A 13382-nucleotide genomic window follows, 5' to 3' on the forward strand; every position below is an offset into this window, starting at 1 on the left:
AGTGCTCATTACATAGCTGCAAGTCAATGTACCTATAAACTGGAGGATTTCCACCTAAAGAAAGAAGGAGACAGAAAGATATTCCAACTAAAAGAATTCACTGGCAGTCAGATGGATGTGGATACAAACTAGTTTTATGCAAAGAAACTTTAAATTTATTGTTTTTCTGTGTTCAGCATATCTTAAATGAGATGTTAAAAATCTTACCGGGCAGAGGATAGATCAACTTTTAAAAATTAGAAAACACAGAGAAGAAATTAGTAAACTGGGCAGGCGGGGAGTTGTTGCACTTTTTCAAAGTTCAAAGATTAGTGGAAAACCAAGTAACTGTGGCCAGTAATTAACTCAGCATCCTCAGCAGTGAGAACGTGGTAAGGAAGGCCCTTTGTTGAAATCTTCACCTTGGGAACTATTTCGTATGCAAGCCAAATGAGATTTATTCAAATAAAATCAATGATGACTGATCTGCATTTGTCTGCCCAGCTGCAATTCATTCAACACCCCACCACCCCCCCCCAGCCATTATTCCTCTCCTACCTTCAAAACTCCCAGCAAACAGATAAATCCACGTAATGGCTGGGACAAAGAGGACGGTCAGAGAGGCAGCCAGGAATTTCCGTCGCCCTCTGCAGATTCCCAGCATTCTCTCAGGAGTGCAGATTCCCAACCCAATGTTGTTCCTATGTCGGAAGCAAATAGTCCACAGCCTCCCACATATTACTCCCTGAAAAGGAAAGGAAAAAATATTTCAGCAGCTTATCTCTCTACAGCAAGTTATACACATACACTATGCCAGTGTTCCTAAAGAGTTAAAAGAACAGGGCGAAAAAAAAGGCTCCTGCAATTTCAAGGCGGTACCCATTTCAAAATTATCCACGACCACTTAATAATAAAACAAGTTTTAGAAGTCAGGTTAAGACAGTAAGTCAATAAACCACATCATATCACCTAAATACACACTAAGCTCCATCTCACCAAGAGATGTCAGCTTTATTTGTGGTTTTGCCCTCATTTTACTCTACAAGAACTCTGGGATCTTTGATGCCCATGTGTGCTGGGGTCCCATGGCAGGTAAGAGAAAGCCACCCACATTCCTTCACCTGCTCCCAAAGAGCAGAAGTCACCCCATTAAATCAGTGATCTGTCATGAACTCAAAAGAGTGAACCAAAAAAGGAAAGGTAAAGTTTGGGAGTAGAGGGATGTCACTGAAATTACCCACTTTGCACAGCAAAAAGCAATGCTGGTGAACTGCTATGTAAAAGGGGAGAAGAGAAAGTTCAAAATGGGCAAGGAAACATCCTTATTCACACAGGGGCTATCAGGAGCTTTAGGATGTATGCCATGAGAGAAGTGGATTCTGCTGAATAACAGTTTCTATTAGGAAAAAAATAATTCCGATCTTAATTTGAAATAATTGTTCTGCATTTCAGAGGGGCTGAGAAAAAAATATATGAGGATTTTTATTCACAGGAAAATGAATATTCCCACACCAGTGCAGGCATACAGGGCATAAAAATAACGTTTCATACTGGTAGCAGGTTTTTTTGAAAGGGAAGGAAAGGCTAGTAGTAGACAAGTTCAAAAAGGAAAGAGAAGTATTAAGTCCATGCAAATCTAGTTCAGGTCTTGTGTGAAAGGGCTTAAGTTTTTCAATTCTAAGAATAGAAGTAGTCTACAAGAATGATAGGGAAAAAAACACAGACTCTAGCAGTACAAGGTGTTTAATAACAGTGCCCTTTGACTTATGCTTAAACTAGCACTAGAGCTAAGCAATGAAAGCATTTCTACAGTGACATGTTAACAATGGGTGCTGTGTGTCCTGAAAGTGTCTTAGCTCTACAACTCCACATATATTGCAGTAAAAATCAATTCTGAAATTAAATTACAGCAAAAATGAGAATGTAGACAAAAGAAATAGGTTCAGACAAAAATCTCTGGTGCTGGAGGTACCTGGCTGCAGTAATCAGGCAAACTTACAGCTGTTCCCTGAGCATTCAATAGAGCCCACTTTACTACACTACAGTTTAAGAGCCATGATAGTACTGTGACCTTGGAACTGATAAAATGGACTATAATTTGTCCAGAGCCAGCACAAAAAGCATTCCATTGTGTCAGCTTTTCAAGGCAATGAATGCCTCACCACAGAGATTTTGCACAAAATATGTGGGCAGACTTAATATTATCAACTGTGGTATTAGAGTCACTCTGTGTTAGACAGAGACACACATTTGGTAGATAAATTGTGGAGAACTCTTATCTTTATTCACTGTATTTGGATAATGATTACATTTCATTTCTTTTCCTTATAGCACATAGCTTGTACAACTTCTCTGAAGAGAGTCCTTTACGTGCCTACTTGAAAAACACTGATAATTTCCCTGGCTTCTGTGTTTATAAGCATGCATATTATAAAGTGCACAGAAACACTTATTTTAAGTAGGAATTTTTTTTTTTCCCTGAAATGTACAGCCATGCACCACTGACATCAGTCTGTGCCCAGAAAAATAAACCTCTGAAAATACAAACTCCCAAGCGCAGTCACTGGCAGCCACATCTTGCACTGCAACATGCAGTGCCTGGAAACTGCTCCTATCAATGACACCTGTAAAAATTACAGGTAACAAAGTAAGATTTAACACCATGTTTCTGAAATCATGCTGTTACAAATTGCCAGGGCAATGACATACACACTCTGAAGCCCAGAGTTAAAGTGCTGGTAGTGGACTAATTCATCCTGGGGTGGCATATTTAAGAAATAATTTCATTTTTCGTATATATTCTTTTAAATATCCATGCAAGTTAAGTTTCTGAACAAGCTGATATGGAGGATGGAATCCAGCTTTTCTGCCCTACGAATGTAAGTACTCTAACAAATCAAAAAGGTAAAAGGAACAACACTGAACTCCCAGTTCAGCTGTGAAGGAAAGATAGGAATGTGGCAAATTCAGTTTTCTACAAATTGTCATCATTCAGACAAAACAGCCAAATCATTTTGCACATTCATGTGTATCCTTTATCTAACTAGAAAAACATTTGGGAAAATCCTAAACAGACAAGTCAGCTTGCAATGAATCACCCTAGGAAATGTTGAGGTATTTCTTTTAATAGTGCTTTAAAAGAACCATAAACTACTTTAAATTATGCTTCTACTATCTCTCCACCTCCCCCAAAGTTGTGAATAGCTTCCCTTGGGTCTTAAATATTCATTTTTAGTGTATAAAATCACAGCACCTGCTGAGTACTTTTATCCAAAGTAGACGATGCATCATGTGCAATCCTTACACAAGCAATTATATAAAACGTCCATGAATGGTAATGAAGATCCTTGGCTTACAGGAAGAGCTTTGGACTCAATCATGTATTCACTATTGGCTTTACTCAGAAACAATGTTACCTAATATACCACTGTCAAATAAATTGAAAGAAGACATTGTAGTTCTTTTGACTTGGTTTTCCTTTCAACAGGTGCCAGACTGACATCCACCATGAAGGGAAGTGATAACGCTGGCTGGACCAAGGACTGAGCACAAAACACAGCAGCACGTTTCTGCCGTATGAGCTTGCAATCGCCTTTCAGAATTCTCCCACTGTTCCGTTTCATGGTACAAGCTAGAAGTGAAGCTACTTCAGATGTGACACTGCTAGGTACATTTATCTCTTCAGTAAAATGGTTCACTTCATTTCCACAAAGCCATGCAGTGCTCCTCCTGACAGTTAGCACGGCTGTTGAGACTGAAAACTAAACACCTGTACTCAGAAATACACAGCATGAAATATATCAGAAACAAAAAGGATGAAAGAGTAACCGGCCATTTTAACCACAGCATCCAGGTGTGATACTCCAATCAAAAAATAGCCAGTGGCTCCTCCTTACCTGTTGCCCAATGTTAGTATTTTCAGATACATCTAACTGAGCCACAAAAAGCACCCGCAACTTTATCCATCTTTACTGGGTTTACCTCAAAGCAAGGGAGACCAAGGTTAGACCCAGAGTGAAAGGGAACATTTGTGTTTACAGTTTCAAACGTGGTCTCAGCTTCACCCCTCCAGACACAATCAGATATTCTGCCTGTGCCACAGATACGCAAGAGTGCATGCATTGCAGGATATTGTTCTACCGTGCTCTTCAACTGTGCTCTAAAAGCATCACATATAATTGTGTTTTAGAGATCTGATTCAGTAAGTAATACCCACAAAAGCTAGTTGTATGTATATCATGTATGTGATGTTCTGCTGTAAGTATGTCAGATGCTCTACACTTCTACAACACACCAGTTCAGGATTTATAAAACCTGCTGCACAGGAACAGCTCCACAGACTGTGCTGCGACCTCAGGCAGCTCACCCCTGACTGCTGCTAACAGTGCTCCAAAAGGCTACCAGCTTAGACAATGCCAGTGTGCGGGGTCACAGCAGGAATTAAAACAATTTGGGTTTCTCATTACAAAGACTTACTCGTGACCTTCTTACCTGACCAGAATGACCTTTCTTACCTTCACATATAGTCAAATACTTCCACTAGCTACACTAACTTACCAGAGTACTTTCTTAGTTTTAAATTGTGGATTATCTCCTCAGCTAAGTGTGAAGCAGCTCTCAACCTGTATGAGCAGCATATATATTAAAGTATGTAACACAACACTAATCACATTTGTATTCAGTTTCTATATATATATTTTTTTTTTAATTATGGCACGAGAACTCGACTATGTCAGACATTCAGCGGGAGTTCAGTGAAACAATGGAAGTAATTATGAAAACAAAAATCAAACACAATTAACTAGATTTAACTGCTCTAACATAAAAAGCTTTTCTAACTGCTTCAAACATTTCCTAGCATTTGTTACAGTTAATCTTTTCCCAGTAATCTTCCATTTGTTTTCAGAGCCACTGGAAATAAATATATACAGTTAAAGCTGTTTATACAGCAATCCTGTGCCTTGGCTTTGTTGTGTTTCTTAAATCAACGTTATCTAATGCTTTCTGTTCTTCCACACTTGCAGTCACAGAGTCAATGAACAATTTCTACTGTAAAGCTTTTCCCGTGGCTCTGTGTCAATGTAGCATTTGTCCCTTATGAGAGATTTTACAGATTTTTGCCAAACTCGAAATATAAATAACATAAAGTAAAAAAGCAGTATCTTATGCAGTATTTTTCCAGTTTGGGGTTTTTTGTTTTGGTTTTATTATTTGGTTTGGTTTGGCTTTTTTGTTTGTTTGCTTTTTTTCTTTAAATGTTGCTAGTGAGGGTTTATAACGAGTTTACTCCTTGACACTCAGATTTTATCTTGCAGCTTTGCGGTCTTCCCATTATGGAAGCTAGTTGCCATGAGACATTGTAATATTAAAGAAAAGTTTGGTACCATAAAGGCAGGGTGTAGAGTAAAACCAAGATTAGGAATCACAATATGAAAGAATTAAATGGTAAATCTTTATTTAAATATAAATATTTCTCTGTTCATTTTCATGGTTTAAACTTAGATAGCAACTAAGTACAACACAGCCACTTGCTCATACCACATCCTTCCAGTGGGATGGGGACGAGAATCAGAAAAGGGGAAAACTCATGGGTTGAGACAAAAACAGCTTAATAATTCAAACAAGGTAAAATATTATTACAATCACCATTGTTATTACAACAACAACAACAGTAACTGCAATGAAAAGGAGACAGAGAGAGGAATAAAGCCCAAGAAAAAGCAGGTGATGCACAATACAGTTGCTCTCTACCTGCTGTCCAATGCCCAGCCCATTCCTGAGCAGCAGTCAGCCCCTTCCAGGTAACTCTCCCAGTTTACATACTGGGCATGTTGTCATATGGTATGGAATATCTGGCCTTTGGGTCAGCTGTCCTGGCCATGCACCCTCCTGGCTTCTTGTGCAGCTCCTCATTGGCAGAGCATGGGAAACTGAAAAATCCTTCTATTTGAGTTGATGCCATGAAGATTTTTGCCTTTTCTTTTATACCCCTGTTATACCTTTTTACAGCTTCTGTATTCCTAGTGCTTTTTGCCTACATTCTTGGACTTGTTTGTTAAGCTAAGAGACTAAACATTTTAGAAGCTTCATAGCTAGGGATCAGTGTGCCCCAGACCCCAAGGTCCTCTCCAGAACATATTCTGTAAACCAAGATAGAACCATCCAGGGGAAGGTTCCTTGGGGAAGGGGGGGCTCACTTGAACCTCTCATTGGGGAATCTTTGATAGATATGCTAATTAGTAAAGCCTATAATGTTATACCCAGTGTTGGGGGGGGACACACACGAGATGAGAGACACAGAGACACAGGGAAAGACTCGGTGGGGTACATCTCGATGCATATGACCTGGACGTGTACACCTAAGGATCCTTAAGAATAAATACCAAGGTAAAATCCCTTTTCCCCTTCTAACCGTGTATGCCTCTTGATTTTAAGACCAGGAAAAGGCATCAGAGTAAACATGACTTAGCAACAACAAAAATATCAGTGTGTTATCAACCTTATTCTCATGCTAAATCCAAAACACAGCACTGTTCCGGCTACTAAGAAGAAAATTAACTCCATCTCAGTCAAAACCAGAATAGTTGGCATAATCTACTTCTCAAGTTTTTAGAACAGAACCAACATTTTGAAGGAAAATGCCATCTCTTCTCTCATCAACCTCTTCTTCCACCCAGAACATACTACAGAAACTAATCTAAGGCTCCTTTTGTTCCCACACTCTGAATTTCCTTGGCATTGGAGAACCTCACCCCAAAATGAGACTTCTAATCCTACAGTATCATGACTTTAAAGAGGGATTAGGAATACACTCAATCTCAGCACCACGTCAGAAGTTCTGTGAAGCCACTTTAAGGTAAAAGATTGCAGCAGTTTCCAAATGCTACCAAATGTACTCTTTCTCAACTAGTTACAAGAAAGCAGTCCTGTCCATAAGAGAGAAAATAGCCAGTAAGCTGACAGCACAAATGAGTTCTGCCTTGGAACTGTGCTAACTGCTCCAAGGGCACACAGGATTGACATCTTTTGTATCTTCACTCAGTACGTGCTGTGGCTTAAGGAAAATTCTATTAGTGTCCTGTTAATCAAAGTTTTCTAGAAGGTTCCAGCTGTAGGCAACACCACCACAGGAATGGAATCTCTCCTGACAATACTCACAGAAAGAAGCAAATAAATAATATGTTTTCAAATTTTTCCTTTTTTGTTTCCATGTACTCCTTCATGTATGTACATATACATATATTTATATATACACTGCTAATGGCATTTTTTTTCCCTTTCAAGCCTAGAATTTCATTCGAAAAAATGAAAGCCTGCAACTTCAAAAATTATTATTAAGGAATAAGACAATCTAAGACCAACAGGAAAAGAATCTTTTCCTAAGCCTCCAGTAAATGTCACTCTTTATATGAGGGGAAAAAAATGCTATCAGTTGAGAAAAGAGAGAAGCAACAAAACGCAATCATGACAGAAAGATCAATCTTGCCTGTAACATTTCATTTGCAGCCAAAGAATTATACTTACTTGCAAAGCAGCTACTGACCTGTTTGCTTAGGGAGTTATCCAAACCCTATTTTTACTCTACTTTCTCAGCCGTTTGGGCATACAGCATCAGTACTTCCTGACTCCTCAACCTATCTAAGGACTCAGCACATTTCAAAGGAAGGGAAACAGAGACTGGCTTGGCTTGTGTACGGCAGAATTCTAACAAGACACTAGGTATACATACTAAGAGTACTTTAGAATTTGAGATCCCAGTGTCATTGAATTATGAACATGCTGGAGACCACGACCAGCCACCAGGATCACATACCTGTGATACAGACCCTTTCAACAGAAAAGCAGCTTTCTTTCCAAATCACAGTCTACGGTCAGGCCACAGCATTATGACATATAGGAATTTCAGACTTATAAAAGGGACAAACCTCCACACCTTTCCAAATCCAAGCATCTCCACCCTAAAGTAGTGGCAGAAGGCAAAAGAAAAAAAAAGTAACATGCTATCTGCTCTAACCTCGAAGAAAAAACATCAGTTTGTTGGTGTATTACTGCTCTCCCTACCTCTACACCACAGCATCTTTCTACTTCATAATCAAATACAGACCATGGGTTTGTCCATTCACCAATTCCCTTGTGTGCACGCAACCACATAGAAAAGAAAATGGTCTTTAAAACAGGAGTAGGGTACTATGTACATCATACATAACCCTTCTCCATAATTTTTATGCTAATACTTCGCTTCTCAGCTGACGTTCTTGGATGCTTGTTCAAAAGCAGTGTTTTCCTTCATTAGAATCTACTACATACGAAGCCTGCTCTAACAAGGAAATTGATTAAAGATTCATTAAAAAGTTTTGCTCAAGAGAAAACAATTATTTCTTGAAATGTTGCTCCCTGACAAAAAAAATCCACATCTCTCAATGAAGCAAAGTCCTATTATAAAAAGTAAAAAAAAAGCACAACAAAACCCCCCCAACTTTTATTTTACTGCATAGATCTCAAACCACAAGTTAGTTTTACATGGGGATTTATAACATGTTTACCTATCTATAACATGCTTACAGCAGCTACTTACTTGTCACATGGAAATAAAAGCTGACATGGTACTTACAAATTGATCTTTAGTAAATATTTGTATTAAATTAAGCAAATTAAAATTTCAAAAATAAAGAGACAAATGGGCCCAGGTGGCACTCTCCTCAATTCTGACAGTAAGAAGGAAGGAGATGAGGAGTGCAGAGATCGCATGGTTCAAAATTCAGTTGTGCAGCTGGTGACAGGAGACACCTGGCTGCAGCAATCAGGTAATGGATGGATACAGGATTTTTAGGAAGGACTAGACAAGAAAACCAGGAGGAGGAATTGCTCTGTATGCGAGAATAGCAGAAATACACGAAGCTCACATTGGGGTCATTCCCCTCTCCTCAGCAGTGGTGAGAAACACCTGGAATGCTGCGTCTGTGCTCTCCAGTGACACGGCCAGGGAGGCTGCAGAGCTTCTATCCCTGGGGACATTCAAAACCCAACTGGCCTCCAGCAACCTCCTTCAGTTGACCTTGCTTTGAGCAAGGTGTTGAACTAGGCAATCTCCAGAGCTGTCTTCCAAATGCAACTCCACGATTCTACAATTTTGTACCCAGTCATAAAACAAATAGTGCCCATTTAATGTAAATCCTCAAAATTCCAACTAACAGCTATTCTGCTACGCATGAATGAACGTGTACATAAACAATTATACTGAAACACAGAGAATCCCAGGTTAAACTTTTAGCTAGCATGAATCAATATAGCTTCAGTAAGATCAATTCAACCTGCATCAATTCACAAAAATATGGACTAAGTCTCTCAAACTTGATGAAAAGTTGCATTTTTTATATAAGCACCAAAATTCTGACCTCAATACTATATATTGCCTAAATACTACCACACCCACAAATATTTTTATCAGATTTATATAAAAATAAAACAAATGTTGAAATGAAAATTCCAAGAATTGCTGGTAGTTTCCTATTTGCATAATCAAGAATCAGCAAATCGGAAAAAAAGTGTAGTGTTTATAAATATGTGACCATAATCAAAAGCAGAAGACAAATCCTTCGCTACGATCTCAGTGCTACTTTACCTATACTTTACCAATACATTGCACACAATACATTCTCAATAGTTCTTAGATGCTACAACAGAACATCAAACAGCACCAAGAATTGTGAGCAACCCTTTTTTTTGTAAGTTTCCTGCTGAAATCCCTGCATTTCAAGGTCCGGTATCTACTACTTCTTAAATATTGTACCATTCAAGTGGGCTATAAGGACCATCCTTTTCTGTAGGCTTTCTGAAGGCTGAGTGTGTTCTCTACAAATTAATGGGAAAGGTGCTTACACCCCACACTCCATTTTACCTGACAGAGAAGCAAAGCTCTTGCAGAGTAATTTGGTATCAGACACTTTTTTAAGTAGGAAAGGCAGCTGTGGATTTAGATTATTTCACATAGGACACGTTCTTGAACACTGGAACACTGGAAGACGGCTTGATGAACTGGAATTTATAAACACAGGTTTCTTATGGCTTCTTATTTAGTACTACACAGATTAATGTGGGTATTAGACAAGAATGGCACACAAGTTTTAATTACAAAAGGACTATGAAAGGTGTTATCAAAGCTAAACAAAGCTGTAGAAACCAGCCTCAAGAGGAGATGCTGGCAAAAACACTTTCTAAAGAATCCAAATTTTCCATGTATGGAGTTTTAGCATTTCAATAGAATCATAGAATAGTTCAGGTTGGAAGGGACCTCTAGAGGTCATCGAGTCCAATCCTCTGTACAAAGCAGGTTGAATAATGCTCTTTCAAACCAACGTATCATTTGGATAGCTCTTCACTCTTCATTTAAAAACTACTGTCTGAGGAAGGGTGGTTTGCCTGGAGAAAAAGGGCAGTGGGCTCTGTGTTCCTATGTCCTCTCCATTTCCTCACATTTCAATGATTTTCACTAAACATTTCATTGTATCTCTGCATGAAAACCTCAGTGTTTGTAATTTCTACTGATCTCATTATCATCACCATTGTTTTCGGAAATTCCTGTAATTCTGCAATTAGACGAAGGTGCAAAAATAATAAATATAAAATATTTAGTAAATCTCTTACAAAGAAAATTAATACACTGGAAAGAATTACCTTATTCAAATACACATATTTAACAATTCCACTTTAAATTTTATTATAATTCATAATTTTCAGGGCAAAGGGGAGGTTGCCAGAGCTTTTCTAACAAAAGGAAAAGAGGATAATGATGATGCTGAGGATCACGAAAGGATGTAGAGGAACGCACAGTCACAGCCATGTTATATAAAACAAAAGCATGCTTTTCAGTGGCTGGTGGAGATGAAGGGAGAGAAAGAGAGAGGATGAACACCTCGTATTCTCTCTCCTAACTGCTTCTATATTCTAGTATCTTTTAAGACAATTTGACTCTTTCTTTGTCTGGCAATCATTAATAAGAGCAGAAGTCAAGCTACCCTCTAATAGTTCAACAGTGAGTCTCATGACAGCAGGACAAAGACTGGCTAAGAGTCTCAGAGAAGAATTTAGTTGAAAGAGATCCTTAATTTCAAATCCGAGATTGTTGTTGACTGGATGAAAGTATTTCACCCAAGTGAAACAATCAAGCAGGAATAACTGTAAGTTTTATTATGAATATTCACACCTGCAAAGGAAATTCTGAAAGACACTTGAGCTTTCTATACTGAAGTTTGATTTCTGGAACATTCCGCATATTAGATCTTTATAGTTTAAAACCAGTAAATCCTTCAATATTTCTTCATACAAAAAACTTACAAATACACACATATAACTTCAACTGATACCAAAACCAAAACAATAGATTTAAAATACATTTTTTTAAAAGTAAGTCTAAGCAATGGAGCTGCAGTTAAAATAACCCCATGTGTACCAAAATTTAGTAACTTTGCTCGCCACTTGTTCCAGATCCTTGATTTGCTAAGGTTCTGCACATAGTTCCTAGCTCCCGGTCTTCCTTTCAGGGTGAGACAGGTAGGTTCTTCTGACACAGAATCAGGGGAAGTTTTGAAAAAGATTTCGTACAGGGGCTCTTCCCTACAGACAGCATGGATGAGATTGGTCTCTGTGCACTGTAACACTCCCCCAGTACTGCCTCAGCAGCTTTGCTGCCTTCAGGCACTGCCATCGTGCGATTCCTCAAGAAATGCAATGTGTACCCCTCGGCATCATGATACGACGTGGGTGAACTGTGGCTGATTTTGTGAATCATACAAAAAGAAAAATAGCAATCTCTTGGGATCCAAGCAGAGAATGTTAAGCAACATGGGTGCAGCCAGTCTGCTCCACAGGGGCCAAACCCTTCCCACCTCTTGGCCTGCAGATCAGGACAGGTTCTCTGGAGGCGATGCCTCTGGCAGTATTACTGTCATGGTCATAATGTCTGCTTTGTTACCTGCAGATGGTCCATTATCTTTTATCATAACCCTACGGGACACAGGGCCACAATATTTTCAATCTATGGGCCATGTAAACTGCAGATTAAACAGCAAATAAAATGATCATAAACTAAACTAGGTCAATTCAGTTATAACTGTACAGAGACTGGGATCATGAGACTGACCCCAAGGCCAATGCTTCACCAGCAAAATGAGATATACCTCAATATGTATGGCAACAGAGAGCAGTAACCCCTATAGATCACTGCACTTTAAGCACAGCAGCTTTCTCACTTGCTCATGGGAACCTGTCAGTGAGACAGCATGAAAATACAATGATTGTGAAAACAATTCTAGCACACTTCTAAAAATAAAACTTTTTGGAACTTTCTTTGTTGCTAGGAGATACAAAAATATAGGACATAACAATGCAGTTATTTGAAGGGCAAGAAAAGTAGTCCAGAGTATTATTATTATTATTAGCTAAAGTGATTTGCACAGACAGATTGATTTTGACAACAAATTATGTAATTTTTTTTTCCAAAATTCACCCACAGCTATGAGAATACAGGTTGGTAGGACAAGTCTTGTTTATTGCCAAGCTTATATTAATTACTTTTGCAATTGATAAAAAAGATTTTTTAAAAAAAGCCTGAAAAGGGCTTGAATGTCTTTGGGTTTTTTGGTTGCTGTGGATTAGATCTATGGATATACAGAATACATGCAGTGATTAAATATTATTGCAGAGCTGAAAGAAAAGGTAAATCCTTTATTACTAATGTAACAATGAAACTGCACTGATAACATTTTGAAAATTTAGAGAATATGCACAAATCGAATGGTCTGAATTTTTATAAGATGTCATCATTTGCAGAACACAGTACTAATGTTAACTTTGGGATACACAAGTTAATAGAAAACTAGAGTATTTTTTTCTGCCACTAGTTCCTGTGAAAATATGTGTTGCATATATTTTACAGGCAACTTAGAATTTGGTCTTGAAAGTTCTGAAGTTAAGCTTTCAATGATTTCTCCTTATTTGTCACAAAAGTTTCAAAATTGTAAGACCCTTTTTGTTTGCCTTGTTTTATGGAAATGTCAAGGTATACCTTGTAGTGACAACATTTTTTATACCATGCTACTGAAAGACACTTAAAATGTATTCAGTTATTAGAATGTGCTCTGCTACATAAAGTGAAACCAGCTCAAATGCATGTTTTGAGCGTGTTAGGAATGGCAAGGCTGGAGATTTCAACAGTAAGGCTGTTGAAATACCTCTTCTATAACATGCTAAAAATGCCGTGTACAGTCTTCAGGCATTTGCTGATATTTAGACATAACTTTGTAGTTACAGGGCAAATTATGATCTAAGTGGTTGATTCTTTGGCCACAAGTTTTTAAATTATTTATCTAACATAAAAAATAACCTGTAAAAGCAGAAAAAATAAG

At 38.2% G+C, this 13382-nt stretch overlaps 1 protein-coding gene across 2 annotated transcripts in view; it reads right to left on the minus strand.

Annotated features, from left to right (window-relative positions):
• Positions 1–13382, minus strand: part of LARGE1 (LARGE xylosyl- and glucuronyltransferase 1) — a 272337-nt gene that overhangs the window by 191649 nt on the left and 67306 nt on the right. For both annotated transcript variants that reach the window (XM_048300960.1, XM_048300959.1), the window contains one exon: positions 538–724. In XM_048300960.1, coding sequence (XP_048156917.1) covers positions 538–643 — 106 coding nt within the window. In that variant the 5' untranslated portion in view covers positions 644–724. The remainder of the gene's footprint in view (positions 1–537; positions 725–13382) is intronic.

This window comes from Corvus hawaiiensis, chromosome 4, assembly GCF_020740725.1.
Source record: "Corvus hawaiiensis isolate bCorHaw1 chromosome 4, bCorHaw1.pri.cur, whole genome shotgun sequence".
In the NCBI taxonomy this organism is placed as follows: Eukaryota; Metazoa; Chordata; class Aves; order Passeriformes; family Corvidae; genus Corvus; species Corvus hawaiiensis.